The sequence below is a fragment of the Eubalaena glacialis genome, chromosome 6, assembly GCF_028564815.1.
Source record: "Eubalaena glacialis isolate mEubGla1 chromosome 6, mEubGla1.1.hap2.+ XY, whole genome shotgun sequence".
Lineage (NCBI taxonomy): Eukaryota > Metazoa > Chordata > Mammalia > Artiodactyla > Balaenidae > Eubalaena > Eubalaena glacialis.
The window spans coordinates 1,757,821-1,782,936 of NC_083721.1; the positions used below are offsets into that span (position 1 = coordinate 1,757,821).

The 25,116-nt window shown below is 55.6% G+C and overlaps 1 protein-coding gene across 1 annotated transcript in view; it reads left to right on the forward strand.

Moving 5' to 3' along the window:
* The window catches only part of TSPEAR (thrombospondin type laminin G domain and EAR repeats), a 98,762-nt gene extending 75,998 nt beyond the window's left edge, over positions 1 to 22,764 (forward strand). The window contains exons 5-12 of the mRNA XM_061192820.1: positions 833 to 989; positions 2,259 to 2,390; positions 3,082 to 3,308; positions 4,629 to 4,815; positions 5,751 to 5,980; positions 16,628 to 16,815; positions 19,254 to 19,355; positions 22,611 to 22,764. Of these exons, the coding sequence (XP_061048803.1) occupies positions 833 to 989; positions 2,259 to 2,390; positions 3,082 to 3,308; positions 4,629 to 4,815; positions 5,751 to 5,980; positions 16,628 to 16,815; positions 19,254 to 19,355; positions 22,611 to 22,764 (1,377 nt within the window). The remainder of the gene's footprint in view (positions 1 to 832; positions 990 to 2,258; positions 2,391 to 3,081; positions 3,309 to 4,628; positions 4,816 to 5,750; positions 5,981 to 16,627; positions 16,816 to 19,253; positions 19,356 to 22,610) is intronic.
* The last annotated feature ends 2,352 nt before the right edge of the window (positions 22,765 to 25,116 follow it).

Consider the following 25,116-nt stretch of genomic DNA (forward strand, 5'->3'; position numbering starts at 1 on the left):
GCTCATTGCCTGTCTTTCCCTTAGAGTGCAGGGGAGGGGAGGACCTTGCTCAGACCAGCTGTGTGTTTGCTCATTGCCTGTCTTTCCCTTAGAGTGCAGGGGAGGGGGGGACCTTGCTCCATGAGGGTAAGGGCTTTTGTTACTTGCCGTGTCCAGTGTAAAGAACCATGCTCTGAATATTTACCGATGGCATGCTTGGATGGATGGATGGATGGATGGATGAATGGATGGATGGATGGACAGACTAATGGACAGATAGCTGAATGGTGGATGGACAGATGGATGGACAGATAGGTGGGCAGATAGATGAATGGATGAATGGCATTTGGGTGGATGGATGGATGGACAGACTAATGGACAGATAGATGATGGATGGACAGATAGGTGGACAGATAGATGAACAGATGTATAGATGGATGGATGAATGAATGGGTATTCGGGTGGGTGGATGGATGGATGAATGGCTGGGTGGACAAAGAGATGGATGGATGGACAGAGATGGACAAATGGATGAATGGATGGATGGACAGATAGGTAGACAGGTAGACGAACGGATGGACCTATAGATGGATGAGCAATGTACCCAGTCACTGTAGGGTAGTCCGCAGGAAAAATCCCTTCCGTGGTGTAATCACCTTTGAATGGTGCACAGCTCTCCACCTCTGCTCCCAATGCCCCCCTTACCCAACGGGCTGACTCCTCTCTCCTGGCTTCAGAGGTTACACCCGCACCCGCATCTCCACCCCTCCCTCAGGGTCTGGGTGGGCTGAGCCCAGTGGCCGGGGCCGTCTCCGGCAGTGCGGGTCTCAGTGCGCTGTCCCTCTCGCTGCAGGGCCTGGTGAGGCAGCTGGTTCTGCTGCCTGGCTCAGACGCCACCCCGAGGCTCTGTCCCTGCAGGAATCCTGAGCTCGCCCTGCTGTCCATCCCCCCTATCCTGCGGGGACTCACGGGGAAGCCGGAAGATAATGAGGTGCTAAAGTATCCCTATGGTTAGTAGGCCACAGCTACCCCCTCCCCACGCCGACAGTAGACCCTGGGAGCCTTGTCACTTCCAACCTCCCCGGGCACAAGACAGGAGGGCGCTTGGCACATGGATGAAGGGAACGCCGGGGCCTGACGCAGACGGCCCCACAGGGAAGGCAGATGGTGCCGCCAGACCCGCCTCCCTCCCAAGGGCGCCCCCCATGGCTGTTTAACCCCCGCCTGGACCGTGCCCTCGATTGACTGCTCGTCCCGCCTGGGACCTGGGGCTGAGCTGACACATCTTGCGTCCCTAACTCCCACCTGCTGCCTGCTTTGCCCCCAGAGCAGCGTTTGGGGCCCTTTCTCCCCTTCCTCTCTAACAGACATCAAGCGTCAGCACCCCACCCCCGCGGGGACCCCGACCTTCGTGAGGTTCATTGCTGTTTTCTGGGACCCCCCAGCCTAGAGTGTCCCCAGCTTTGCCGTCTTTAGTTTGTGTTTGCACCTCCCCAATGTAAAGTTAGTGTTGACGGTTTATTTAAGCCACATCCCCTGCCATGGAGAATCTGAAAGCCCCTCCTCCCTACTAGGGAGGCGGGGAGACAGCCCGACCCTCTCTCGGGCCTCACGGTCCTTGCTTCACGAGTCAGGGGAGCCCCCTGAGCAAGTTGGCCCTTAGACCCAATCCTGGACCCGTGTCCCCAAATTCCCAGAGGCACACGGCCTCTGGGTTGTTTGCCGGGCCTCGGGCAGGAGTCCGGCCCCAGGCCTCTGCCGGGCAGTTCAAGAGGTCGAGGACGCGCTCAGTGTCACAGACTGGCCGTCGGGGCCTCAGCGCGGACGTTGCTGTAAAGGGGCCAAGTGGCACCATCAGGGTGAGGGCTGGACCTGGGATGAAGCCGTGACCCCCGGGGTCAGGGGTCAAGGGGCCTCAGAACTAAGCAGAACGGAAGTTGGGTGGATGCGTGCCAACAAGTCTCAGACGGAAGAGGAGAGCGGGGCGGCGTGATTACTCAGGGCTCTCAGAAGAGCTGAGGTCACGGGGAAGAACTAGGTGGGTGGGAGGCCGGACTGCAGGGGCATCTCTGCATCCTGCGCGCAGACGCCCCGGGCAGGCCATGGGCTCTCGGGTCTCCCTCCCTCCCCGAGACCCTGAGTGGTTCCTGGCAGCTCAGGGGGTGGAGGCGAAGGCGAAAGCAGGAGCGCCTGGGTCAGGGGTCACCTGACACTCCCGCCTCTGCCCTCCTCCGAGGAGCACGTGCCCACTGGACACCCATCTTCCTGCCTCCCCGCAGAAACCGACATGAAGGTGACGCTGGGATCCCGGCCGCCGTGTACCAAAGCGGAGGACGCCCAGTTCTGGTTTGACGCCGGCCGCAAGGGGCTATACCTGTGCGTGGGCAGCGAGTGGGTCTCCGTGTTAGCAGGTGAGGTGGGTGGGGCTCTGGGGACCTCGGGGTCTTCTCAGAGCCAGTGATACTTAGGGACAGGGACGATCCCCCCACGGAGCAGTGAGCCTGCGTGCGTCACCTGGAAACACGTGCCCTCCTGGGCCCGACTGGTAGGCTGGCAGGCTCTCAGCTCTCGAGCCATCTAGGGGAGACCATGAGCCTCCCTGAGGGGGCCAGCCCCACTCCAGGAGCCCCACCTGCTCTCCTTACCCTCTCCGCCCACTCGGGTCAAGATTGGACGCGATGGTGCCGGGAGCCCGGGAGTGGTTCTGTTGGCAGGGAGGTGAGGAGAGGTTCCATGATGCTCCCTAAGGGGGTCGTCGGGAAATGGGAACTGGCTCCAGGGGAACGTCCCCGAGCCGTGGCCTCTACTCTCTAGTTCACATCAGGGCACAGCCTTTCGTGGAAGCCGCGAGCCGTGGGAAACGTCTAGTAGGGACCTGACGTGTCAGTTCCACCCGACTAGTATCCCTGGGGGCTCTGCAGACCCTAAAACCTGTGCGGGGATGAGAGGCTCCTTTGCCGGGCCTCCTGGTGAGGGCGGCACGGCACTCAAGGCCACAATGCTCCGGGCCATGGCCCAGGTCCCTGGGGTCGCACCCCGGGACGGCCATCCCGGCTTCTGTTCTGGGAAGCATTGACTGGGTCTCTGTGTCTCTGTCACAAGCCAAAGAAAGGCTGGACTACGTGGAGGAGCACCAGAGCCTGTTCACGAAGGCGGAGACGCTTGGTATCGAGGTCTTCGTCATCCCTGAGGCCGGGCTCTTCGCGGCCACTGCCAACCGCAAAACCACGTCCGCCATCTACAAATGGACCGACGGGAAGTTCTCCTCGTACCAGGACATTCCCACGCACCAAGCACAGTCCTGGAGACATTTCACCATTGGAAAAAAGGCAAGTCTGCATTCGGAGACTTTCTCGATCCTTTTTACCTTGGAAAAACCCACAGAGCCCAAAGGTTGGGGCTCCTTACATAGATTTTATGGGGAAAAGCACTTCTACTGGTTTCGAAGCCTCAGGCAGGTTCTAAATGGCTTTTAAAGTCAGGCACGGCTGCGTCTCTATGTCCAGAATGTGACTGAGAAAGTCTGTTTGGCTTCCGCAAAATAGAGATAAGCCCGTTTCTGAGATGCTCCCCAGCTCCGTGCAGACCCACCATTGCCTCCTTAAACCTTTGAGATAATCTGACCTAAACCAGTCAGCAGGGCGGACATCACGTCAGAATGAAAGTAGGCCTCCATTCCCAGCCTTCCTTTACTCGCTCCATAAACACTGGGGACACGTGATGTCCTAATGGAGGGGACAGGTGAGGATGGTGAGGGCCGGGCCAGGAGGCCTTGGGTGGGAAAGCCTCGCGGGCAGACTCCCCTTCCTTCCACCAGGGCTGCGTTGAGCAGCGGCCCATTGGTCAGGGCTAAGAGGGTCGTCCCCTTGCGAGAGTTCTCCCTCACCTCCCCTTGCCCGCCCCCAAGTCGCTTGCTCACTAACACGTGTGCCAGGTGCAGCCCTGCCCTCACCTGGGCCCCCCCGACTGGGGACAAAACTGAGCAAAACAGACAAACCTCTGCTCCCCGTCCCTGCCGACCCTCAGGGTCCTGCACTCCAAGCCAGCCTGCTGAAGGAGTGACTAGCCCTCTGGTCTTATGGTTGATGATATTTTAAAGGTTTATATTTTTTCATTATAAAAAACAACTTTATATCAAAGAAAAATTGGGAACTTTAGAAAAATAAGAAAAAAGTCCGCCCCGTCCCCTAAGCAGCGGCAGAGCGTACCTGGGGCTGCTTTAGCCGCCGTGAGCGTGCCCCACCCCCGGGCTTCTGGCTCCTGCCTCAATCACACGACCCGCCATCTGGCCTCCAGCTCACGTCATGCGTAGGGCGTTGCCATGTTGTCCTCGATTGCGTGACAAACATGGGCTTCCTGAGACAGCAGGGCGTTAAGAGTTTTCCTCTTCACCCGGGTGATGAAGAACATTTCTGTGCATAAAGCTTTTCCTGGGTTTGGGAGATAGGAACGGAGCTCATGGGCTGGTAAATACGGACGCGGCTATGGGTCTTAATGTAATTAAGATCTGGAGAGTCAGTCCTGGGTTCTTGGGCCCGCCCCAGGCCGTCAGTCCCCAGCTCAGCCCCGTCCCGAGGCCAACATTCAGAAGCCTCGAGTGCCGACCCCTCGCACGGATCACGAGAATGCTGTCCTTGTCCTCTCCCCAGATCTTCCTGGTTGTGGCTAATTTTGAACCGAATGAAAAGGGTCAGGAGTTCTCTGTCATTTACAAATGGAGCCAGAGAAGGCTGAGGTTCACACCGTACCAGAGGGTCCTCACCCACAGCGCCCGGGACTGGGAGGCCTTCGAGGTGGCCGGGGAGCACTTCCTGGCCGTGGCCAACCACCGGGAAGGTAGGGGCTATGGCCTGGACTCCAGGGCCAGGGCGGGATCACCTGCAGGGTTCAGTGTATCTCATTAAAAATGTATAATAAACCACACGCGGCCCGTGTCCTCGGGCTTGGCAATCTGACAGTGGCGTCTGAGGGCGGACACACCTGAGCACCCCCTCATCTGTCCAGGTAGGGGCGTCCCTGCCCTCACCCATTCTGGGCACAAACTCTGTGGGATGCGGTGGGTGCAGTGGGGGACAGTCCTGGCAGGGGCTGGGAAACCTGGCTTCTGGGCCAGGTGACTGACCTGAGCGACCACAGTGAGCCCTTCCCTGCCCTGTAGCTCTCGGGGGAGAGGGCCCTGGGGGGCAGCCGGCCCTGCAGGGCACCTCTGGCCTCGGCAGGCTCTGTGGCTCAGCAATCACCTGAGTCTACACCTCGGGGAACTCCTGGTGGGGGGCTGGGGAGGAGACCCCACCACCGCTCATGGGCAGAGGGGACCCCAGGAGCCCGCTACCCAATACCCCTCGTGGCAGTGAGTGTCCCGGGAGAGGCTGGCCCAGCCCTGGGGGTGGGTGAGGGGCTCCAGGGAGCACGATCCGGGCAGGCCTGACCTGCGGGGGGGGGGCGTGCGAAGGGGATGGCGGGCAGTGTGAGGGGTGAGGCTGGGGAGGGCCGGGGGTCCCACCTGCAGCGTGCTGCAAGGCCTCAGGGGGTCTGGAGCCGTCCAAAGGCGGGGCCCCGGAGGGTTCTCGTCGGGGCACAGAGGCAGGAAGGTCACGTGAAGGGCGTTGTCACTGCTGGGGGCCTGGGGAGGGTGCAGGAGAGCAGGGCCTGGCTGGACGGGACGGGCTGCAGGGCCTGGGGCAGGGTCCGGGCGGCAGGGTCCTGCCAAGGCCGCCGCAAGGCCACGGAGGCGCGTCTCCCTCCCTCCCTCCATGGTGCTCGGCTTCCAGGCGACAACCACAACATCAACAGCGTCGTCTACAAGTGGAACCCAGGCACCCGGCTCTTCGAGGCCAACCAGACCATCGCCACGTCAGGCGCTTACGACTGGGAGTTCTTCACGGTGGGGCCCTACGCCTTCCTGGCTGTGGCCAACGCCTTCAATGGCACGTCCACGCGGCTGCACTCCCATCTGTACGTGCGGCTGGGCGGCTCCTTCCAGATCTTCCAATCCTTCCTGGTAAGGCCCTGAGCTCAGCGCCGGCCCCGCACCCCTGCCTGGCCCCTGGGCGACGTGGGACCCGGGCCGCACGAGCCAGGACCAGGGCCCCAGCCCGGGCCTCCGCACCCGGGCGCCTCCCCAGAATAGGCTCAGGCCGAGCCCCTGGGACCCCAAATGTAGCCTGGGGAGCCCTAAAATGAGGCGGGAGGGCTGCCCTGGCACGGAGTTTCCGGCAGCCCGGCTGCTCAGCCGGGTCCCCTGGCCCCTGGGGGCCCTCACAGTCTGACCCACCTTTATGTGGGCGTCAGGCTCTTGCCCTGGGGCAGCAGGCAGCTGGCCTGTGACCTGGCCAGGGGTCGCGGCAGCAGTGTCCACCTTCCCTGCAGACCTTGAGTGTCCCTCGGCTGGTCCCAGCTGTCGCGGGCTGCCCGGAGGGACCTCTGACTGAGGCAGCGAGAAGGCTTTATTATGTGGTGTGGCCCCGGATGTCCGGCTGAACCACGCACGTGCCGCCGAGTCCCGGGCTAGTGGGTGGCGTTGGCATCCCCTCTTCACGCCCACCGTGGTCTAGGGTGACGATATGGGGCCCCAACCCTCCTCCCACCTTCCCTCGCCCTCCTCCCTCCAAGCCGCCTGGCTTGTCCCTCTCAGTGTCCGACCCCAGGCCAAGCCCCCACAGATGATTCTAAAATCGAGAGTCACTGTCGGCATTTGCATCGTCCTGGCCGCGTCCCAATGTCGTTCGTGCAGAGCCAAGAGCGCGGCTGTGATCACTCCCTTCTCAGTGGTTTCAGTGGTGGGATGACCTTCGTGCCACCCCTGGGGACCGTCCCTGAATGCGGTTCAGACTCTCCTTTCATGCCACAAGCCCACCACACATGGCTCACTTCATACGTGGACCCCATGTGCTGCACATAATGTTTTTCGGCAAGTTCCTAATTGCTTTTTCCGAAGTCCCTCCCTCCCCCTTCTTTCCTTTTTGGAGAAGAAAACCCCCGTCTCTGCACATGGTAACGTCCCCCGGCTTCTTGCTGGCCATCCCCGTCCCCAAGAGCCCCTGCGAGCACCACGTCTTCAGCGCCTCCTGCGTTTCCACCCGCGTGTCGGTGCTCCCGCTGCGTCTGCAAGGTCTCTGGCCGGTGCGCGCCCGTGAAAACCCCTCTTTTCCCATAACCCCCCTCCTGGGCCCTCCTGCCTGTGCTGTCCAGGCTGACTGTCTCTAGAACTGACAATGGTCCCCTTTCTGGAACTTTCCTTTACCTCCATCTTTGGCTGGAGCCACCATGTCCAATTCTGATGTCCGGTGTTCTGGTTGACCTCAAAGACCCCCCACCCCTGCCTTCCAGGTGCTCCCCGACACTCCCCAGCATCCCTGCAGCTCAGCCAGGTTATGTGACCAGGGCCAGCCAATGGGTGTTGAGCAGAGTGAGCCCACGTCAATCCTGGGCTGAGGGTGAGAGCTCACCCCTCGCCCTCGGCAGCCACGTGGGCCACGTGCCCCGACGGCACAGCCACAGGCTGGGGGAGCCGTGACCTCGCCGGCTTCATCCCAGTGAGAACCACCCTCTGTGGCGGGAAGTGTGGACACTCATGGTGGCTGCATCCCTTACCCTGCCTGAGGTACCGCGTGCAGGATTTTTGGGTGGAAGTTTCCTTGGGAACACTGAGGGCAGCCCTGCCTCCCCAGGTGCCTTTCCTTTGACCTTCTCTGCCCTCAGTGCCCACAGGTTTCTTCACAGTGGTTTCCCGTGCTTCCTGTCTGATTGGTCTCAGTGCCCTTTCAACCTGAAGGCGTGCATCCCCAGGCCTGGGAGATTTTCTTAGTTTTTCTTGATCGTCTCATGCTCCCCTCTCTCTAGAATGGTTAGCCAGCTTTCGGATCTCCTGGATTGAATCTATCTTTTCTTTTTCTACAACCTAGAAGCTTTCCTTATCTTTATTCTCTGATCATGTTGATGAGCATCTTCTTGTAATGCTAGGAATCGTGTTTTTAATATCCAAGAACTCTTCCCTTTAACGGCATTCTGTATTTACTCTATAAATGCGGTATCTTCTTGAATACTTCTGAAGATAATTATAATTTTATTTTTTAAGAGTTTGTGTAATTTCTTTTCTTTTTAAATTTATTTATTTTATTTATATTTATTTTTGGCTGCGTTGGGTCTTCGTTGCTGCGCGCAGGCTATCTCTAGTTGCGGCGAGCAGGGGCTACTCTTCACTGCAGTGCACGGACTTCTCATTGCGGTGGCTTCTCTTGTTGTGGAGCACGGGCTCTAGGCGCGTGGGCTTCAGTAGTTGTGGCACGCAGGCTCAGTAGTTGTGGCTCACGCGCTCTAGAGTGCAGGCTCAGTAGTTGTGGCTCACGGGCTTAGTTGCTCCACGGCATGTGGGATCTTCCTGGACCAGGGCTCGAACCCGTGTCCCCTACGCTGGCAGGTGGATTCTTAACCACTGCGCCACCAGGGAAGTCTGATAATTATAATTTTTAAAAATTCTCTTCTGTTCCTAGAACCAGCTCAGTTTCTTCCAGTATGAGTGTATGTATATGTTATAGCCTGACTCTCATGTTCCAGGTCTTTTATAAAACATCTGGAGGACCCTTAGTTTTCTGTTTATGTTTAATGTTGAGCATGGCAGTGGGTGGCATTGTCACTGGCAGCTGTGCCCCGGGGAGCTGGGGATCTGGTTGAGGCCCTTGATGAAGTGCCATGATGAAGACCTTCCTAAACTGGCCTTTTGCTCAAATGTAGGTGAGGCTGGATCACAGTGTTGGCAGCTACAGGATGATGATCTCCAAGATGCACTCCCCAACCAGCTGCACGAACCCTCTTCATATCACATGCTTGGTGTGACAGCCCTGCTAGGCACCTGTGTGGTTGACCAGAAGGCCGCTTGCCGGGCCTCTGTGCCAGGCTGCAGGACTGTGCTCTCTGGACACCACAGGGGTCTGCTCCCCTGTTCCACCGGCTTGTCTGCTAGATATTTGGAAACAGTCACCCCAAATCTCTCAGAATAGTCTTCAGTTCCTGCCATTGTCCCCCATGCGGTATGTTCCAAATCCCAAGGAGATTCTGACCAATCTCCTTGAATGCTTCCCAGTGCGCCAGCTCCAGATATGTGAGCATTTCAGGCAGCATCTGGATTCAGCTCCAGTCTGCACCCAGCCCTGCCGTAGGCCTCAGACACAGAAGGGAGGCCGGGGCCAAGGGGCAGAGACGGTGCCAGCTGAGCCAGGGCGGGGGCCATCCGGGTTACATGACCTAAAGGAGAACCAGCCGAGGGGTGTGACGTCAGCTGGAAGAATCATCCACAAGGGCGGGCGAGAGCAGGACCACAGTGGCTGTGAGAGAGCGTGTCTCCGGCCAGCGGGCAGAGCTGACTCTGGGGGCTGTGAGGGGGCACTGCTGCCACCCGAGCCCGCAAACAACTGCGGGGCACTGCCTGAAGGCTGCCTTCTCTTATGACCCGTGTTTCTTCACACTCGATGAGTCCTCAGAACCCACAAGATCCCACTTTCATGTTCTTCCAGCATTTTTCATATTGTGTTTTAATCCTCTTAGGTCCTGGAGATGTCTTCATGTGTTTCCACTTGATTTGGAGCTTTGCACCATCTCTCAGGGCCATGGGCTTTGAAGCAGGAGAGGCCGGTGCTTTGAAAGCATGTGTGGGTGGAGAGGCGCCCACATCACAGGGAATCCTTTCTGGAGGGACAGCCGGGCAAGGGGCGCACGCCGGTGTTTGCGAAGCTGTGCACACAAACGGTGCTGGGCGGGGTCCCAGGGCTGCGGGGTGAGTTCAGCTCACCAGGAGGGCCCGGGCCGTGCCCACGCCAGGTCTGTGGCTCAGGTGTACGTGGGAGGCTGGCTGCCCACCCTGGACGAATTCCTCAGCCCCACCCTCCAGACCTCCCCACCTCTCCCACCAGGAATTCTGGAACCTTCCTCAGGTGGCAGAGACCACAGCTCCAACCACTTGGCCTCGCCATCTTGGACCAAAGGAGGTCTGAGTGGGGTGTGTCCAGGAAGGAATGGGCTCTGTCCACAGAACTCCAGCCTCCAGCGCTGGGATTTCTGCTCCCTGAGCTGTCTGGCTGTGGGGTCTGTGGTCACGGTCATCACGTGTAGACCCAGAATGCAGGGGCCGGGGGAGGGGAGAGGGAACGGTGGACCAAGATTTGGGCTTTATTGCCTGGGAGGTGGGGCTGATGGAGGTGCCACTGGCAGAAAAGAGAACCGAGAGCAGCGGGAGATTCAGGGCGGGGGTGGGGGGCAGCCGAGGGCTGACAGGGGCCCCAGTGGAGAGGGCTAGTGAACCCCAGGAAGCCATGCGTCGGGGCAGGTGGAGGGGATGGGCAGAGGCGCTGCCCAGAGCTATCAGTGGGTGTCTGGGGACGAGGGTGAAGCTGTGGGCTTGTCAGAAACGTAGTCTCCACCAGGAATGTAGATGTCCAGAAACGAAGGAAAAGGAGGCATGTCTGTAAGGAGGGTGGTGTGAGAGCGCCCTCAGCAGTCAGCACCGGGAGGGGCCGGGCTCAGGTGCTAGCAAGGGCCCTGGCACTTCCTCCTGTGCCTCGGGTTTGCTCTGTGAGGTAGAAGAGGGCAGTGGACCAGGCAGCCTGGGGAGGAGCAAGGTTTGGAGGGGCTGCTGGGCCAGGGGAGAGCTGGGAGGGGCACCCCCTGAAGCCTCCTAGGATGGGACCCTCACCCACCTTAGCCAGCTGCCCACAGTGAGGATGGCAGCGTCCCCCGAGGGCCCTTTGGGGGGCTGCCTGCCTTGCCGTGGCAGTGCGCCCCGCCCCTCCCTCCCCAGGCACTCCCAGACCTTGGGTCTTTGCTCCTTCGGAGCCGGAACCTGAGGGCCTTCTCCCCAGCAAGTGATCCGCTGATTACCGGGAGCCCACCCACCCTCGAGAGAGGCTGTCAGGGGCTCCAGGTGCTCCCGGCTGCCAAGTCCTGGAAGCACCATCATCCCTCGAGGTGCTCCAGAGCCTGCCAGGCCCGCTGCCAGGGGATTCCAGGGCAGAGCTCCAGGGGAATTCCGCTCAGAAGGAGGGCGGGAAGGGCCCACCAGCCCAGCAGGTGCCTGGCCTTGCTCCGGTGCCAGGCAGGGTTTGGCAGGTTGTTTGATGCGGGAACTCCTTCTTCGCTCCCTGATGAGTCCCTAATGCACTTAGAATCCAGGAGCGGCCTGACAGCGGGGCCTCAGGCCCGCTCACCCCCTGCCCAGGCTGGAGCAGCCCTGGGTGGGGACTGTCCCCCATTCACTTCCGAGTGGGAGGAGCCCAGCCTCTGGCTGAGGGCGCAGGTGCTGGTCCCACTCTGCGAGGAGAGCTCATCGCCAGCCAATGACTGTGAGCCAGGGGTGCCCCATGCTGGTCTCTGCCAGCCTCTGGCGGATAAAATACAGGACACCCAGTTCAATGTGAATTCCAGATAAACAACGAATCATTTTTTAGTAAAAGCGTGTCCATACACATACACTGAAAAACCATTGTTTATCTGAAATTCAAATTGAACGAGGCGCCACGTACTTGCTGAATCTGGCGCCCGACCCAGCTGCTTGCACAGCGCAGAGGTAGGGTGAGAGCACCCCCCACCACCCCCACCCCCACCCCCACCCCCACCCCCACCCCCACCCCCGGCCCCAACCGCGCTAAGTCACGCCCACCTGGATGCTCCTCCCCGCCTCCCTGCCGTTGGCCACGCCCCCGTCCTTCCTCCTCGGTTCCTGGCCCTTTTCTCCCCTTTCCCAGGCCCTGGCAGCCCCTTCACCGACCCCCATCTGCACGCCCCTCCCCCTCCACGCTGGGGCTCAAGGCAAGTGAGCTGAGGGTGGAGTGACTCGGAGCTGGAAGGCAGCCCTGGCAATCTGCGGGATACCCCCTCTTCAGACCAGCCCTGGCCCCTTGTCCTGTGTGGGTGTGTGCAGGAGTGTGTACACGTGCGTGCTTGCAAGCATGTGCATGGATATACACAATGCATGTGTGTGCATCAGGTATAAGGGTATACAGGTGTATACATGTGGGTGTGTACATAAAAACTTGTGTGCCTGCAGGTGTGTGTGCACATGTGTGCTTGCAGGTATGTGCACATGTATACACTTGTATGCATGCAGCATTGTGTGTAAAATCGTGTCCATGCAGGTGTGTGCAGGTGTATACACAGGTGTGTGCATGCAGGTGTCTTGTGTGTCTGCACACGTGCACGTGTATGCAGGTGTGTGTGCGGGTGTGTGCGTTTCCCACTGACGTGGTCTCATCAGCACGGGGGTGGGAGGAGCCGGCGATCTCACCCACCGACTGCTCCGGTGGTTTCTGCGACCTGGCGGAGCTGGCGCGCGTGTCACTCTGCACACTCGTGCGGGTCTTTTAACGTCGGTCCTCTATGAAGCGGCCACAGAGCAGATGAGGCTGGCGGCCCCGCGGGCCCGAGTGTCCCCACCAGCTAGGAAGTTTCCGGGTGACCCCAGGGGACATAGTGCCACCTCCGGAGCCGCGGTGAGGAGAAGACGCCAATGCAGGAAGGCCTCAGCCCAGCTCCTGGCCCGGAAGGGGTTGGCAACGCCAGGTGTCCTGGCCCCTGTCCTTGTCCTCGTGTGTCACTTTTAGCTTGAGCTCCCTTGTTTCGGCTCCTCAGGACGGGCCCAGGCCTGTTTCTACGGCAGCGGCTCTGCCCGGGATCGGGGCTCCGCGAACCGGGCGGCGACGCCCTCTGCTGGGCGTGGAGAAAACACCAAGCCGGGCGACCGGGCCGGGTACCGGACCCGCCGGGGCCAGAGGACGCGCTGGGCGGCGCGGACCCATCTGCGAGCGGGGACGGGACCTCCGAGGAGAGGCAGTCATCAGACCCGCCCTGCCCGGCCTGGGTAAAGAAAAACGGAGCCGCTTCCCACGTGGGGTGGGGATGCGAGTGTTCCTCCAGCGTCGCTGGGCATCGGGTGACTAGCTCTGCCCCCGCCACGACCCCCTGCGTCTGGGGACGCGCGGTGTCCCCAGGAAGCAGCCCGGGCCCGAGCCTGTCCGCTGCGTGGCTTCCAGGCTCAGTTCCTTGTCCGTACAACCTGAGCTGTTTCCAGCTTTTCACTATTATGAATAAATCTACTAAAGGCATCTCATACAAGGCTTTCCGTGGGCAAATTGTTTTTATTTCTCTTGAGTAAAAGCCTAGGAGTGGAATTCTGGGCCATAAGGTAGGCGGATGTTTAACTTTGAAGAAATTGCCAAGCAGTTTTCCAAAACGATTCTACCATTTCACACACTCCCCCGAACAGCATGAGTTCCAGCCGCCCCGCGCTCTTGCCAACACCGGGTTTTGTCTGTATTTGCAGTTTTACTTGTTGGGTGTGAAGCGGCACCCCAGTGTGGTTTTTAAGTCAAAATCCCCTGGTGACTAGATGGCGGGTTTCCATCCACCTGCTGGCTTGCTACCGTCCCCTTGCGAAATGCCTATTCAAGTCTTTTACCCATATTTTATTTTATTTTTTGCCTTTCATTATTGATATGTAGGAGTTCCTTATATGTTCTGGATGCAAGCCCTCTGTCACATACATAGTCTTCTATCTCCTCTTTTTTGTATTGATTCAATGTGTTGTGTAATTGTGTGCTCCGGTAATCACGGTATATGTATTCAACTTACTACAATCTATTTTTTTTTATTAACCATGCGTCCCTATTAATATGTACAATTCAAATTCAAAAAAATTTTTATTTTATATTGGAGTCTAGCTGATTAACAACGTTGTGTTAGTTTCAGGTGTACAATCTATTTTGAATTAATATTATACCTTACATATAATGTAATAACCTTACAACAACATGATTTCATTTACCCCCACCCGTCTGTCCGGCTACCGTGAGCATGTATATACTCACACGTCTACTTAGGTTATAAGCTCCACAATTTATCATTTTTGCTGTCGGTTGTCTTTACACCCACATGCTCACCATTCCCAACGCCCTCTGCATCCCTTCCGCAGACACTACTCTCCTGTGGTGTAATCAGCCTTCAGCTTCACAGCTTCCTGCGGTACTTCTTGTAAAGCAGGTCTGCTGCCAATTCATTCTACCACTTTTATCTGAAAATGACTTTATTCTACCTTGAAGGATATTTTCACTGGTTGTAGAACTCTGGGTTCACGTTTTTTCTTTCGTTTACTTTAAAGATGGTTTTCTGTTGACATCAAGCTTCCACTGTTTCTGATGAGACGTCGGGTACCATTGGTACCACTGTTTCCCTATATCGAATGTGTCTTTTTCCTCTGGTGGCTTTTGCAATCTTCTCCTTTTCTCGGATATTTAAATATGATGGGTCAAGGTGTGGGGTTTTTTTTTGTCTTTATTCTGGTTGGGGTCTCTGATCTTCTTGGATCTGTGGTTTGGTGTTTTTAATCAAATTTGGAAAAATATTAGCCATCATTTATTTAAATGTTTTTTCTGCCTCATTCTCTTTTCTTTTCCTTCTGTGACCCGATTACATGCATGTTAGACTGCATTATATTATTCCTCAGTCATGGAGGCTCTGTTCACCTTTATTGTAAATTTTTTTTTAACATATTTATTTATTTTTGGCTGCGTTGGGTCTTCGTTACTGCACGCGGGCTTTCTCTAGTTGTGGTGAGTGGGGACTACTCTTCGTTGTGGCGCACGGGCTTCTCATTGTGTGGCTTCTCTTGTTGCGGAGCACGGGCTCGAGGCACACGGGCTTCAGTAGTTGTGGCACGAGGGCTCTGTAGTTGTGGCTCATGGGCCCTAGAGCACAGGCTCAGTAGTTGTGGCACACAGGCTTAGTTGCTCTGCAGCATGTGGGATCTTCCCGAACCAGGGATTGAACCCGTGTCCCCTGCATTGGTAGGCAGATTCTTAACCGCTGTGCCACCAGGGAAATCCCTATTGTAAACTTTTTTCCCCCTTTCTGTGCTTCAATTCAGGTAATGTCTATCGGTCTATCTTCTAGTTCACTGATCATTTCTTCTGGATTGTCCAGGTAGCTCTTGATCCCATGCAATAGATTTGTGAATACAGATATTTTCCTTTTCAGGTACAGGATTTCTATTTGGCTCCTTTTAGAGTTTTCCTAGCTTTCCAAATCTCCCCATCTCATTGTTCATTACACACATATTTCCCTATAGATTCTGATCATAGCTACTGTAAAGTTTGCATCTGTTAACTCCAATATTTGCACTGTGTCAGCCTATTTCTACTTGCTGTTTCTTCTCTTGATTATGGGTCACATTCGCCTGCCTGTTTCCCCAGGTGTTTAACTCTCTGGTCAGTTCCTTCAGCCTCTCAGCTGTTGTTTGTCTCTGGGTCCCTGGGATCTTGTCCCCTGTGTGTGCACTTCAGGAGCTGGACAGGACTTGAAAGAAGTTAATAAGGAGACATTGGGGCTCCCCCTTCTGGGGTTCCCTCCTTCCTAGGGTAGTCCCCTTCCATTTCTAGAGACTCTGCAAGCCCCAAACTCTCACCTTGGACTCCCCTGTCCAACCAGCCTGCTGCCTCCATTTGAGTGTCATGCCCATGTGCCACAGGATGGGGAGTGCCCTCAGAGAAAACATCAGATAAACATGCATTCGGGGGTCGCATCCCCCCCCACTTTCCACCTGCCCTTGGCCCTTGTCCAGCACCTTTAAACAATTGTGTACTTTTTTAAGCATTGCATCCAGAGTTCACGATTATTATCAGCAGGAGGGTCAGTCTAATGTAAGTCTCTCCACCAGTATCAGAAGCCAGAAGTCAAGAGGCAAAACATTTAAAGACAATTTCAATGCAAAGTGTTCCATCGGAGCTTCTGCAGCCCTCACCAGCCCATGGGAACAGAGTCAACCCCTTTCTGCTGACGTAGGAACTCAGACCCCAGCAGCCTCCTCAGGCTGTGGTTTGGGGTCCCCAGGAGCTTTGGCACGCTGTTCCACCAGCCACAGGCCCCTCCCTGCTGCGGGGAGCTGCCACATTCTACCTGCCTCCACTTAAGCCCCTGCCATTTGCTGCCTTCCGGGGTGGTCACTCCTTTCGTTTCTGCCTCGCCCTCTCTCTTCAGGGCTCAGACCAGGGCCTGGATCTGGACTCCTCTGGTCCTCCCCTTCCCCATGCACCCCCACCCCAGCACCCCCAAGATGCTGGCCGTAACTTCCTCCTCCTGGGTCCCACCTGCAAATCAGCTCATGCAGCTCGAGGTCTGGGGCCAAGGCTTGGCAGCCGGCTATTCATGTAAAGGTCCAGCCCTGTTGCCCCATGCACACCTCACCGTCCAGGGCGATAAGTGATTTCAGAGGAACAGCACAGGCACCCAGAGATGGGGCGGTCCCTAGAGCCAAAGGAGAGCCTCAGGCCAGGGACAGCGTGTAGTGAGAAACTCCGGAGGTCCCTAGGGTTTGCTTTGGAGTTCAGAGCCTGACTGCGGGAGCAGGGAGGGCTCCCCGGAAGAGAGGTTGTAGCAGCTGGACCTCCCGGACGGGCACACTGGGGCGTGGGGGAGGGGCGGCACAGGTGGTAAGAAGCACTCTATGCAGATGATGCCCTGACTCACGTGCAGTGAGGCTGGGAAAGCGCAGCGCTGGCGGGAGGGCCCCGACCTGGCGCCTGGAGCGCGCAGGGACTGGAGCCGCGTGGGTGGCCGTTCTGAGGGTCTCCGTTCACGCGTGCTCTTGGCCCCCTTCTCACCGTCCCAGACGTTTGGCGCCGCAGACTGGGAGGTTTTCCACATCGGGGAGAGGGTGTTTCTCGCCGTCGCGAATAGTCACCGCTACGACGTGGAAATGCAAGTGCAAAACGACTCCTACGTCATCAACTCCGTCATCTACGAACTGAACGTCACCGCGCAGACGTTCGTCAGGTTCCAGGAGATCCGCACCTGCAGGTACCGGGGCGCGGGGTAGAGGGGCGGGGCAGGGATCCAGGGGTGCCCGCTTCCCGCCCGGCAGCCCACAGACGGCAGCGTGCCTGTGCCTCCCGGAAGCCACGGGTGCCCCGTGTGACTTCCTGGAGGTGTGACGTGGTCTCACTCCCCACTCCCTGCAGACCTACTTTCTCCAGGGCCCGCTGAGTGATTGCGGCTCCTGTTGTAATCTTGACTCTGCTTTCAAATGATGTGGCTTGTGTGTGTGCTTTTTACAATTCAGTGTTTTTACATTAAATTCACAGGTGTGTGCCACCATCACCACAGTGACTTTAGAATATTTTCATCACCTCAAAAAGAAACCCCACCCTTTGGCTATCTTTGCCTCTCCCCCCACCTCCCCAGCCTCTGGCACCCACCAGTCTGCTTTCCGTTCCTCTGGGTTTCCCCATTCTGGACATTGCCTGTGAATGGAATACATAGGATGTGGTCTTTTGTGTCTGGCTTCTTTCACTTGGCATGTTTTCAAGGCTCATCCACGTTGTACCTCAGTGCTTCACTCCTTTTAAAGACTGAGTAATATTCCGCTGTATTTATTTACCACACTTTGTTTATCCCTCATCAGTTGATGGACATTTGTCTGTTTCCACCTTTTGACCAAATGGTGTGGTTCTGAAGAATAAAAATATGCTTCATATTACTGTCAGTGGGCTTACTGTCGTGCTGCTTTAGAGGAAGAACAGGAAGTAACACCAGACGTTCACTTCCTCCTGGATTAAGCCGAAGCAGCTTCTGATGTGAGCTGTGGGGCAGACAGTTTAAGTCAACACTTTGCTGTTTGCTTCTTTTCCACGGCCTCGGTTTTAGAACCCAGCTGTGACTGGCAGAATACTGCACGGGGACCACACGGCTGCCCTGCTGCCCACAGCCACACCTCGTGCTGCCCCTCAATGAACATGGTCATGGCCACCACTTTTTTTAATGACCGAATCGTGACTGGCCATGGCTGGAAGTGGCCTGAGACAGGATCCCAAACAATAGAAGAAGGAAGCAGTGAGGAGCCCCAGGGCCCCCACCTGCCTCAGCCCCCCTGCATGTCCCCGGGGACCCCCGTGGGCCCTCTCACATCCAGGGTCCTGTAGGAGCTCTAGGCCGGCACCCTCAGTGCCCCACTGAGAAGGAACCCAGGGGTGAGTATCGACCAAGAGAGAATGGCCCTCTACTGCCTGAATAAGCCATAACCCTGAGGCCACTGGATGCAGATGCACCGGCCTGACCTTTGGCATCCAAGTGACTCCCACTTGCTGCAAGGCTGTGGCCTCAGTTTCCTCATCTGTAAAGTGGACACAGGACAGTAATGCAGTAATCAGAGCGGTGACTGGGGAACATGGCTGATGCCCAGTTGGCCTCCTTGGATAGACAGGGCCCTGGGATGTCCTTCCTGGAAGCCCTCTGTCAGACCCCTGGGAACTGAGCCATCTCTGAGCACAGACTCACCCTTAGCAAGTTCAGGAGGCACTTGTTGAAGACAGGATGCAGTGGTCTGTTTGCAGTAAGAACCACAGCTTGCAAATGTAGGGGAACGTCTCTATGTCAGCAGACCCTGCTGGCACCTGAACGGGTGTCAGGGAAGGAGCGGGTGAGTGGGTGACCTCACGGCCAGTGTCCTCAAGTTCCCGCCTCCAGAGGGTGCTGCAGGCCTTCATGGAGTGACCACAAGCTTGGGACTGTTCCTCTATTTCAACCTCTTCTAAGTGAGTGACTTTTGCACCCATGTTCATAGCATCAGCGTTGACACTTGTAACCCAAGTGTCCATCGACAGAGGAATGGATAAACAGAATGTGGTCCATTCTTACAATGGAATATTATTCAGTCTCAAAAAGGAAGGACATTCTGACAACTGTGAAAACACGGATGAACCTTGAGGACATGATGCTCAGTGACCTAAGCCAGTCAGAAAAGGACAAATGCCATACGATCCACTGATACGCGATCCCTGGAGGAGCCAGATCCATAGGGACAGAAAGCAGGACGGTGGGGGCCAGGGGCTGGAGGAAGGGATGAGAGTGCGTGTTCCGTGGGGATGGAGTTTCAGTTTGGCAAGATGGAGAAATGGGAGACGGGCGGTGGTGGTGGCTGCACAACAGTATGGACGCACTTAATGCCACTGAGCTGTGCACTTAAAATGGGCAAAACAGACAGTTTTCTGTTATGTGTATTTTAGTACAATTAAATTTTTTTAATTTAAAAAAGTGAACAACTAATTTGCATTTCCCGGGAATAGACCAACTGGCTGTGTGACTGAGAAAATTGCTCCCCCTTCTGTGGATTTTGGAAGTGGGACCTACCCCCCTGAATTCTGAGATTAGGGGGAGAACTGGCTGGACCCCAGCCCCCCGAGTTCCATGGCAACATCTCCGAGTCCTGTGTCCTAATGTCCGCTCACTTGCTTTTGCAGTGCTCTGGACTGGGAGTTCTTCTCAGTGGGAGAAGATTATTTCCTGGTGGTTGCAAACTCCTTCGACGGAAATACCTTCTCGGTAAACAGTATTATTTACAGGTAAAGTCCGTGCCCCTCCTCACCACCTCAGTTCACCTGGGGTGTGCTTGCCTTCCCCACTGGTGACCACAGGCTCAGAGCGAGTCACAGGTTATCAGGCCCCGTGTGTCACTGGCACCCAGCGCACCTGAGTGCAGGCTGAGTCTGGGTGATGCCACTGGGTTAGCCAGGTGACCGCTAGTCTCGCTGATGCTTACGACTTTGGATTCTGGCCAGAGATGCAGTGTGTGGATACACTAATTTGAGAGTTATTCGTATATTATCCTGTTAAATGTTTCCATCCAGGCCTACGGTAGATCCCTCTGTTTTTCATGTGTCCTTCAATAAAATTTTACACTTCGTCATAGAGGCACTGTGGTGTTCGCAATACATTCACTTCTGGGAGTTTTCCGAGTTGTAAGCACATGTCCATTTCCATCTGCGTATCCTGACAATTAATTGTTGTGTCTGGCCATCCAGCCACGTTATCTCTTTCAGTTCTAATGGTTTCCTGAAGAAATGTCTGTGGGAGCTCTAGAAGGATAACTACGCCTACAAATAAAAGCAACTTTGCCTCTGTATTTCAAATGTTTTTACTGCTTGTCTAGTTTGCTCAATTAGCTAGAAATTCCGGGATGATTTTGAATCGTAGGAGCAGTGACCAGCCGTTCCGTCTGACTGATGTGATGGAAACGGTCTGGGCATTACGCAGTTTGACAGGATGTGAGCAGTCTCGCTCCGCTGGCACTCTTTAGTGCCTGGCGTGCATCTTCCCGGTCAATCTGTTGACATAATGATTTATGAGAGGTGACCTTGTACTCCGGGACGAGCATCACTTAACGAGGATGTGCAATTATTTAACATGTCACTGGCTACCAATCATTATGATTGATTTCAGATTTTTGTATCTGTAATAGGAAATGAAATTGCTCTGTGATTTCTTCTGGACACTTGATATGGAACCTAACTTAATAGGCACACCGCCTACACCTGTGGGCTGGGATCGTTTGAACAGTAGGACTTATCTGTTTTCTTTATGATGTGGTTAAATTCAGTTACAAAGCCGTCTCGGCCTGGTTCCTTTTCAATAGTGTTTGTGGAGCAGCTTGTCCAGTCTCCCCCGTGGCTATTGGTTTAATCAGGTTCTACGTCTCTTCCTGAGACAACTTTGCTTATCTATACTTTATTAGAAAAATCATCAATTTTCTTTAGACTTTCTACTTAATTGCTGTTTTCAACAAGACAAAGTAATTTTAAAATTTTAAGTAATTTAAAACTTTTTAAAATTTTAAGTAATTTAAAATTTTAAAAAATTTTAATTAATTAAAAAAATTTTTAATTTTAAGTAATTTTTAAATTTCAAGTAATTTTTAAAATTTTAAGTAATTTTAAAACTTTAAGTAATTTTAAATTTTAAGTAATTTAAAATTTTAAAAATTTAAGTAATTTAAAAATTCATGTGGAAGAATAAATTTTCAAAGATGGCCAAGAAAATGTTGAAAAAGAGAGTAGTGAAGGGGGTCTTGACAGTATGCAAATAAAGCAGTATGATTTTTGCTAAACATAAACAAATATGTAGGAGTAGAATACAGTCCAGAAAAGAGCCGATCTTTCACAATCATCTAGTGTGATAATGCTATATTTCAGCTCAATGAGAAAAAGATGAATTACTTAATAAAATAATTTCCTGTAATTTTCTGTCCATCTGGAAGAAAACACACCTATACCTCTGCTTCATAGTATATACAAAGTAAATTTTATAAGGAGCAAACACCTAAATGTCAAAAATTCAACAACAGAAATGTTAGAAGAAAAGCTAAGATGACTTTGTAAAACCACAAAGTTCTACAGAGAAGATGTGAGACCTTGCATAGGCTGGAAAGAGGTCGCCAGGCCGACCGCCTACATTTAAAATTTTCTATGGAAAGGGCGTCCCATTCAAAATCAAAGAACAAACTGTCCACCACACATATGGCAGAACAGGAACCCCACAAATTAATAAAAGATTTTTTTTGAATTTGGAAAAATGGGCAAAAGATATGAATAGGGGTCTTCAGAACTAAAAATGGACAATGTGGGCTTCCCTGGTGGCGCAGTGGTTGAGAATCTGCCTGCCAATGCAGGGGACACGGCTTCGAGTCCTGGTCTGGGAAGATCCCACATGCCGTGGAGCAACTGGGCCCGTGAGCCACAACTACTGAGCCTGCGCGTCTGGAGCCTGTGCTCCGCAACAAGAGAGGTCGCGATAGTGAGAGGCCCGCGCACCGCGATGAAGAGTGGCCCCCGCTTGCCGCAACTAGAGAAAGCCCTCGCACAGAAACGAAGACCCAACACAGCCATAAATAAATAAATAAATTAAAAAAAAAAAAGTTCAAAAAAAAAAAAGGACAATGTGAATAAACACGTTAGAAGTTGTTGTTGCAGAGCGCGAGGATGACGCATTTCCCCATCTGTTTGGACACTGTTTAAAGACCCACAGTGCTGAGTGTGTGTATGTGTTGGGGGGGGCTGGCCCTTCCCCACCAGGACAGGAATCACCCCAACCTTTCCATAAAGTCATCTGGAAAAACATTTAAATTAAAACTACGACGGCTTTTGACCCAGGCGGCCCACTCTGGGGCCTCCACCCAATGGAAACAGAGCTACCTGTCGATAAATCCCTTTTGAAGGGCAAAACCTAGAAACCGCTGACTGTGCCGGGGCAGGACGAAGGGCTGGATGCAGCATCCTCATGTGGGAGCGGGGGTCACAGAGCCGTGTGCCGGCAGTGGGGTTCCTGCATCCAAAGACGGGTGCCATACCCGAGCGGTGCCAGGTGTGTGTCTGAGGGCCGTACCTCACTGCCAACCCCAGCAGTGCGGAGGGGGCTTCAGCTCGGACCCCACTATTAACCCACCAGGAGCCCCTCCCCATCCCCTGCCTGACGGAGGCATCCGAAGGCACTCTGGGCTGGGAGCAGGACCCTGGGTGGATCAGAGCAGCTGCGGGGTCTTGGACAGGGCAGGTTCCCCCTTCCCAGCCTCAGTTTCTTCTTTGCAGGCTGAGAAGGCCCCTCCTGGCCCAGCTCCCCGCGATTGTAAGCTGGGGGGATTGTGAGGCTGGGATGCTTGGCCCCTCCATGCTGTGCCCGGTGGGAGAAGCAGGTGAAGAAGGCCTGGCGAGGATCACGGTGGGAGGGGTGTCCAGTGGGAGCCCCAACGCCCAGGCACCTTCTCCTCTCAGAACAGCCTGGCGCCGGCGCCCCTGCCCCGAGGCTGACAGTGTCTCTCCCCACAGATGGCAGGGGTACGAAGGCTTCGTGGCTGTGCACAGCCTCCCGACCTTCGGCTGCAGGGACTGGGAGACCTTCCGCACGGCTGCCGGCTCCTACCTGGTCTACTCCAGCGCCAAGGAGCCGCTGTCCCGGGTGCTGAAGCTGAGGACAGGGTGATGGGCCCAGAGACCCAGGAATGGGACCCATCTGGCCGCACCCCAGAACCCCACCTGAGAAGGAACCTCCGGGGAGGGGGATGAGCCTGGGAGAAGCTGTGGCTTCCAGAGCCATCACCTCGCCACCCCTGGCTCTTGTCCAGCTGGGGATGTTTTCACTTCCACCCCAGTAACCATGGTGGCCGGACTCATGTGGCTCTGTGGGTGTCCAGGTGGAAGGCCAGAGCTGCCCCTGCAAGTCTGGTGTCCTGCAGGGATTTCGCTTTAAAGGAAAAGTTCATACAAAGTTTTACCTCAAAAACAGCGGGGCCTGGTCACCTTCCCATGGTGCCCACCACGTGGCCAGATGCTCGGCTCTGCTTGGGGAGCCCAGACATGGGAACTGGCTTGATGCTGTTTGACATATTTGTACCAGCTATTTATTGTATTCTATCTATACTGAAATATATTTATGATGCTCTTTACCAAAAGCTCTGCTGCGTCTGTGTGTTTCTGGCAGGGACTCGACCCTCATCGAGAGCAATCACAGGGCCGTAGCATGCACTTTGCCGCCACGACCCGATGTGCCCTTGGGTCCCTGGTCACCAACACGCCTCTCCTCTGCAGGAGCTTTTTCCTCCAGCCTCAGTTTACCCATGAATGCAGTGGGGTAGGGTCAGGTCAGGAATCCCAAGCATGCATGGCACGGGTCTTTTCTCCTCCCTGAGCCACACCCATGGGAGACCTCGGGTCGATGGGACCCTCTTGCCTCTGCACCCAGGCTGGCGTCCCCGGTCATCGTGGCTGGCCTTGTGGGTGTACCGGATGGACTTGAAGTGCCAGCGCTCGCCCAGCTCCTCCCATGTCCAATGCCCTGAACCTACACCGGGCGTGGGCCTCCTGCCTCCCTGGGATGGCTGCTAGGTGTGACATGACACCACCCCAGGAACCTAGGGGAGGAGGAGGGGAGGTGCTATCACCACTGGGAAGCCTCCTCGGTGGAAGGGGAATTCTCCATGCCAGGAGCTTTGCTGGGAAGACCCTGTGGGGTCCTCATCCAGCCAGGAGACCACGAGGCAGTAGCCAAGCCAGGCCTATTCCACTACCCAGGCCCCGCCTGCTCTAGGATGGGATATAGGAGCCAGGACCTCGGTGGCAGGAAGGCCCCATGCTTGGTCTAATGTTCTGCTCTTTCCGTCTCGAAATTCTGGCTGATTTTTGCCCAGGATCACACAGCCAGGGGCACGGTGGCAGCTCCAGGCAGCCAGAGTCCTGGCTCTCCGTGGTCGGTTCCACGCGAGAACTGGGGAGGCCCAACTGCCCAGGAAGGAAAGCTATGTGAGCCGGCTCCCTGTCTATCCTGACCAGATTTGAGATCTCAAGACTGTGACCAGGGCCCTCTTGAATTCCCAAAGTGGAGATTTTCCTAGAGCCTCCTTCAGGCCAGTAGCTGAGCCATGTGCCTCGGGCAGGCTGAGGCTGACCTTGGACAAGGATGTCCCCTGCCCGGGAGAATGGCAAAGAACGGGGGGTGGGGAGGGGGGTTCTGGGTCCAGGCCAGGTCACCTGTGTGAGAGAGACGGCCCGGGTCTAGGACGCCCCCGGGGCAATTCCCTGCCCTTGTATACGCTGCGTGCTTTGGAGAAAGAGGATGTGCCCCCTCACTCCAAGTCAGGTCCTGCTGCTGCAGTCCCGCATCCCTGCTGGACCCACATGTCCTTGCTGCCATGGTCCCTAGGCCTGGCTGTGTCCCTGCCCTGGGCAGCCGGGGCCCCAGCGGACCTGGCCCGGGGGCTATGGATCTGCTGGTGCAGGCAGGCTGGGCCGAGGGTGCCAGACAAAAATGCAGGATCCCTAGTTAAACTTGAATTACAGATAAACAATGAATGCTTTTTAAAAAAAATACATAGCCCCAGTGTTGCATAGAATATATACTAAAGGAGTTCTTGGTGTTTATCTGAAGTTCAGATTCAAGCAGACTTCCCGTTTCGATTTTGATTTGCTCAACCGCCCACCCTTCCTGAGAGGGATGTTTGGACGGCTGGGGGCTCTGATTTTAACCGGGATTTGAGGCAGGGCCTGAGCAGCCCGTGAGAGGGACAGAAGGAGGGTCACGGGCCAGGGGGCCTGCGGGGAGGCAGCCGCAGTCAGGGCTGGCTGGGGGCTGGGGTGCCACGTCACCTCGGGGCTCCTTGCACAGGTGGACCCCCGGAAGGGCCCCCAGAGGCAGGGCACCCACACAGGAGAGGGGCAGCCTTCCGGGCCAGGAGCACAGCAGGGCCTCCGAGACCCCTGTCTCCACGCCTGGGATGGTTGCCTTTGTGTGTCTGGACGAGACGAACACTTGCATCAGCGGGAGGGCTTCCCCAGCAGA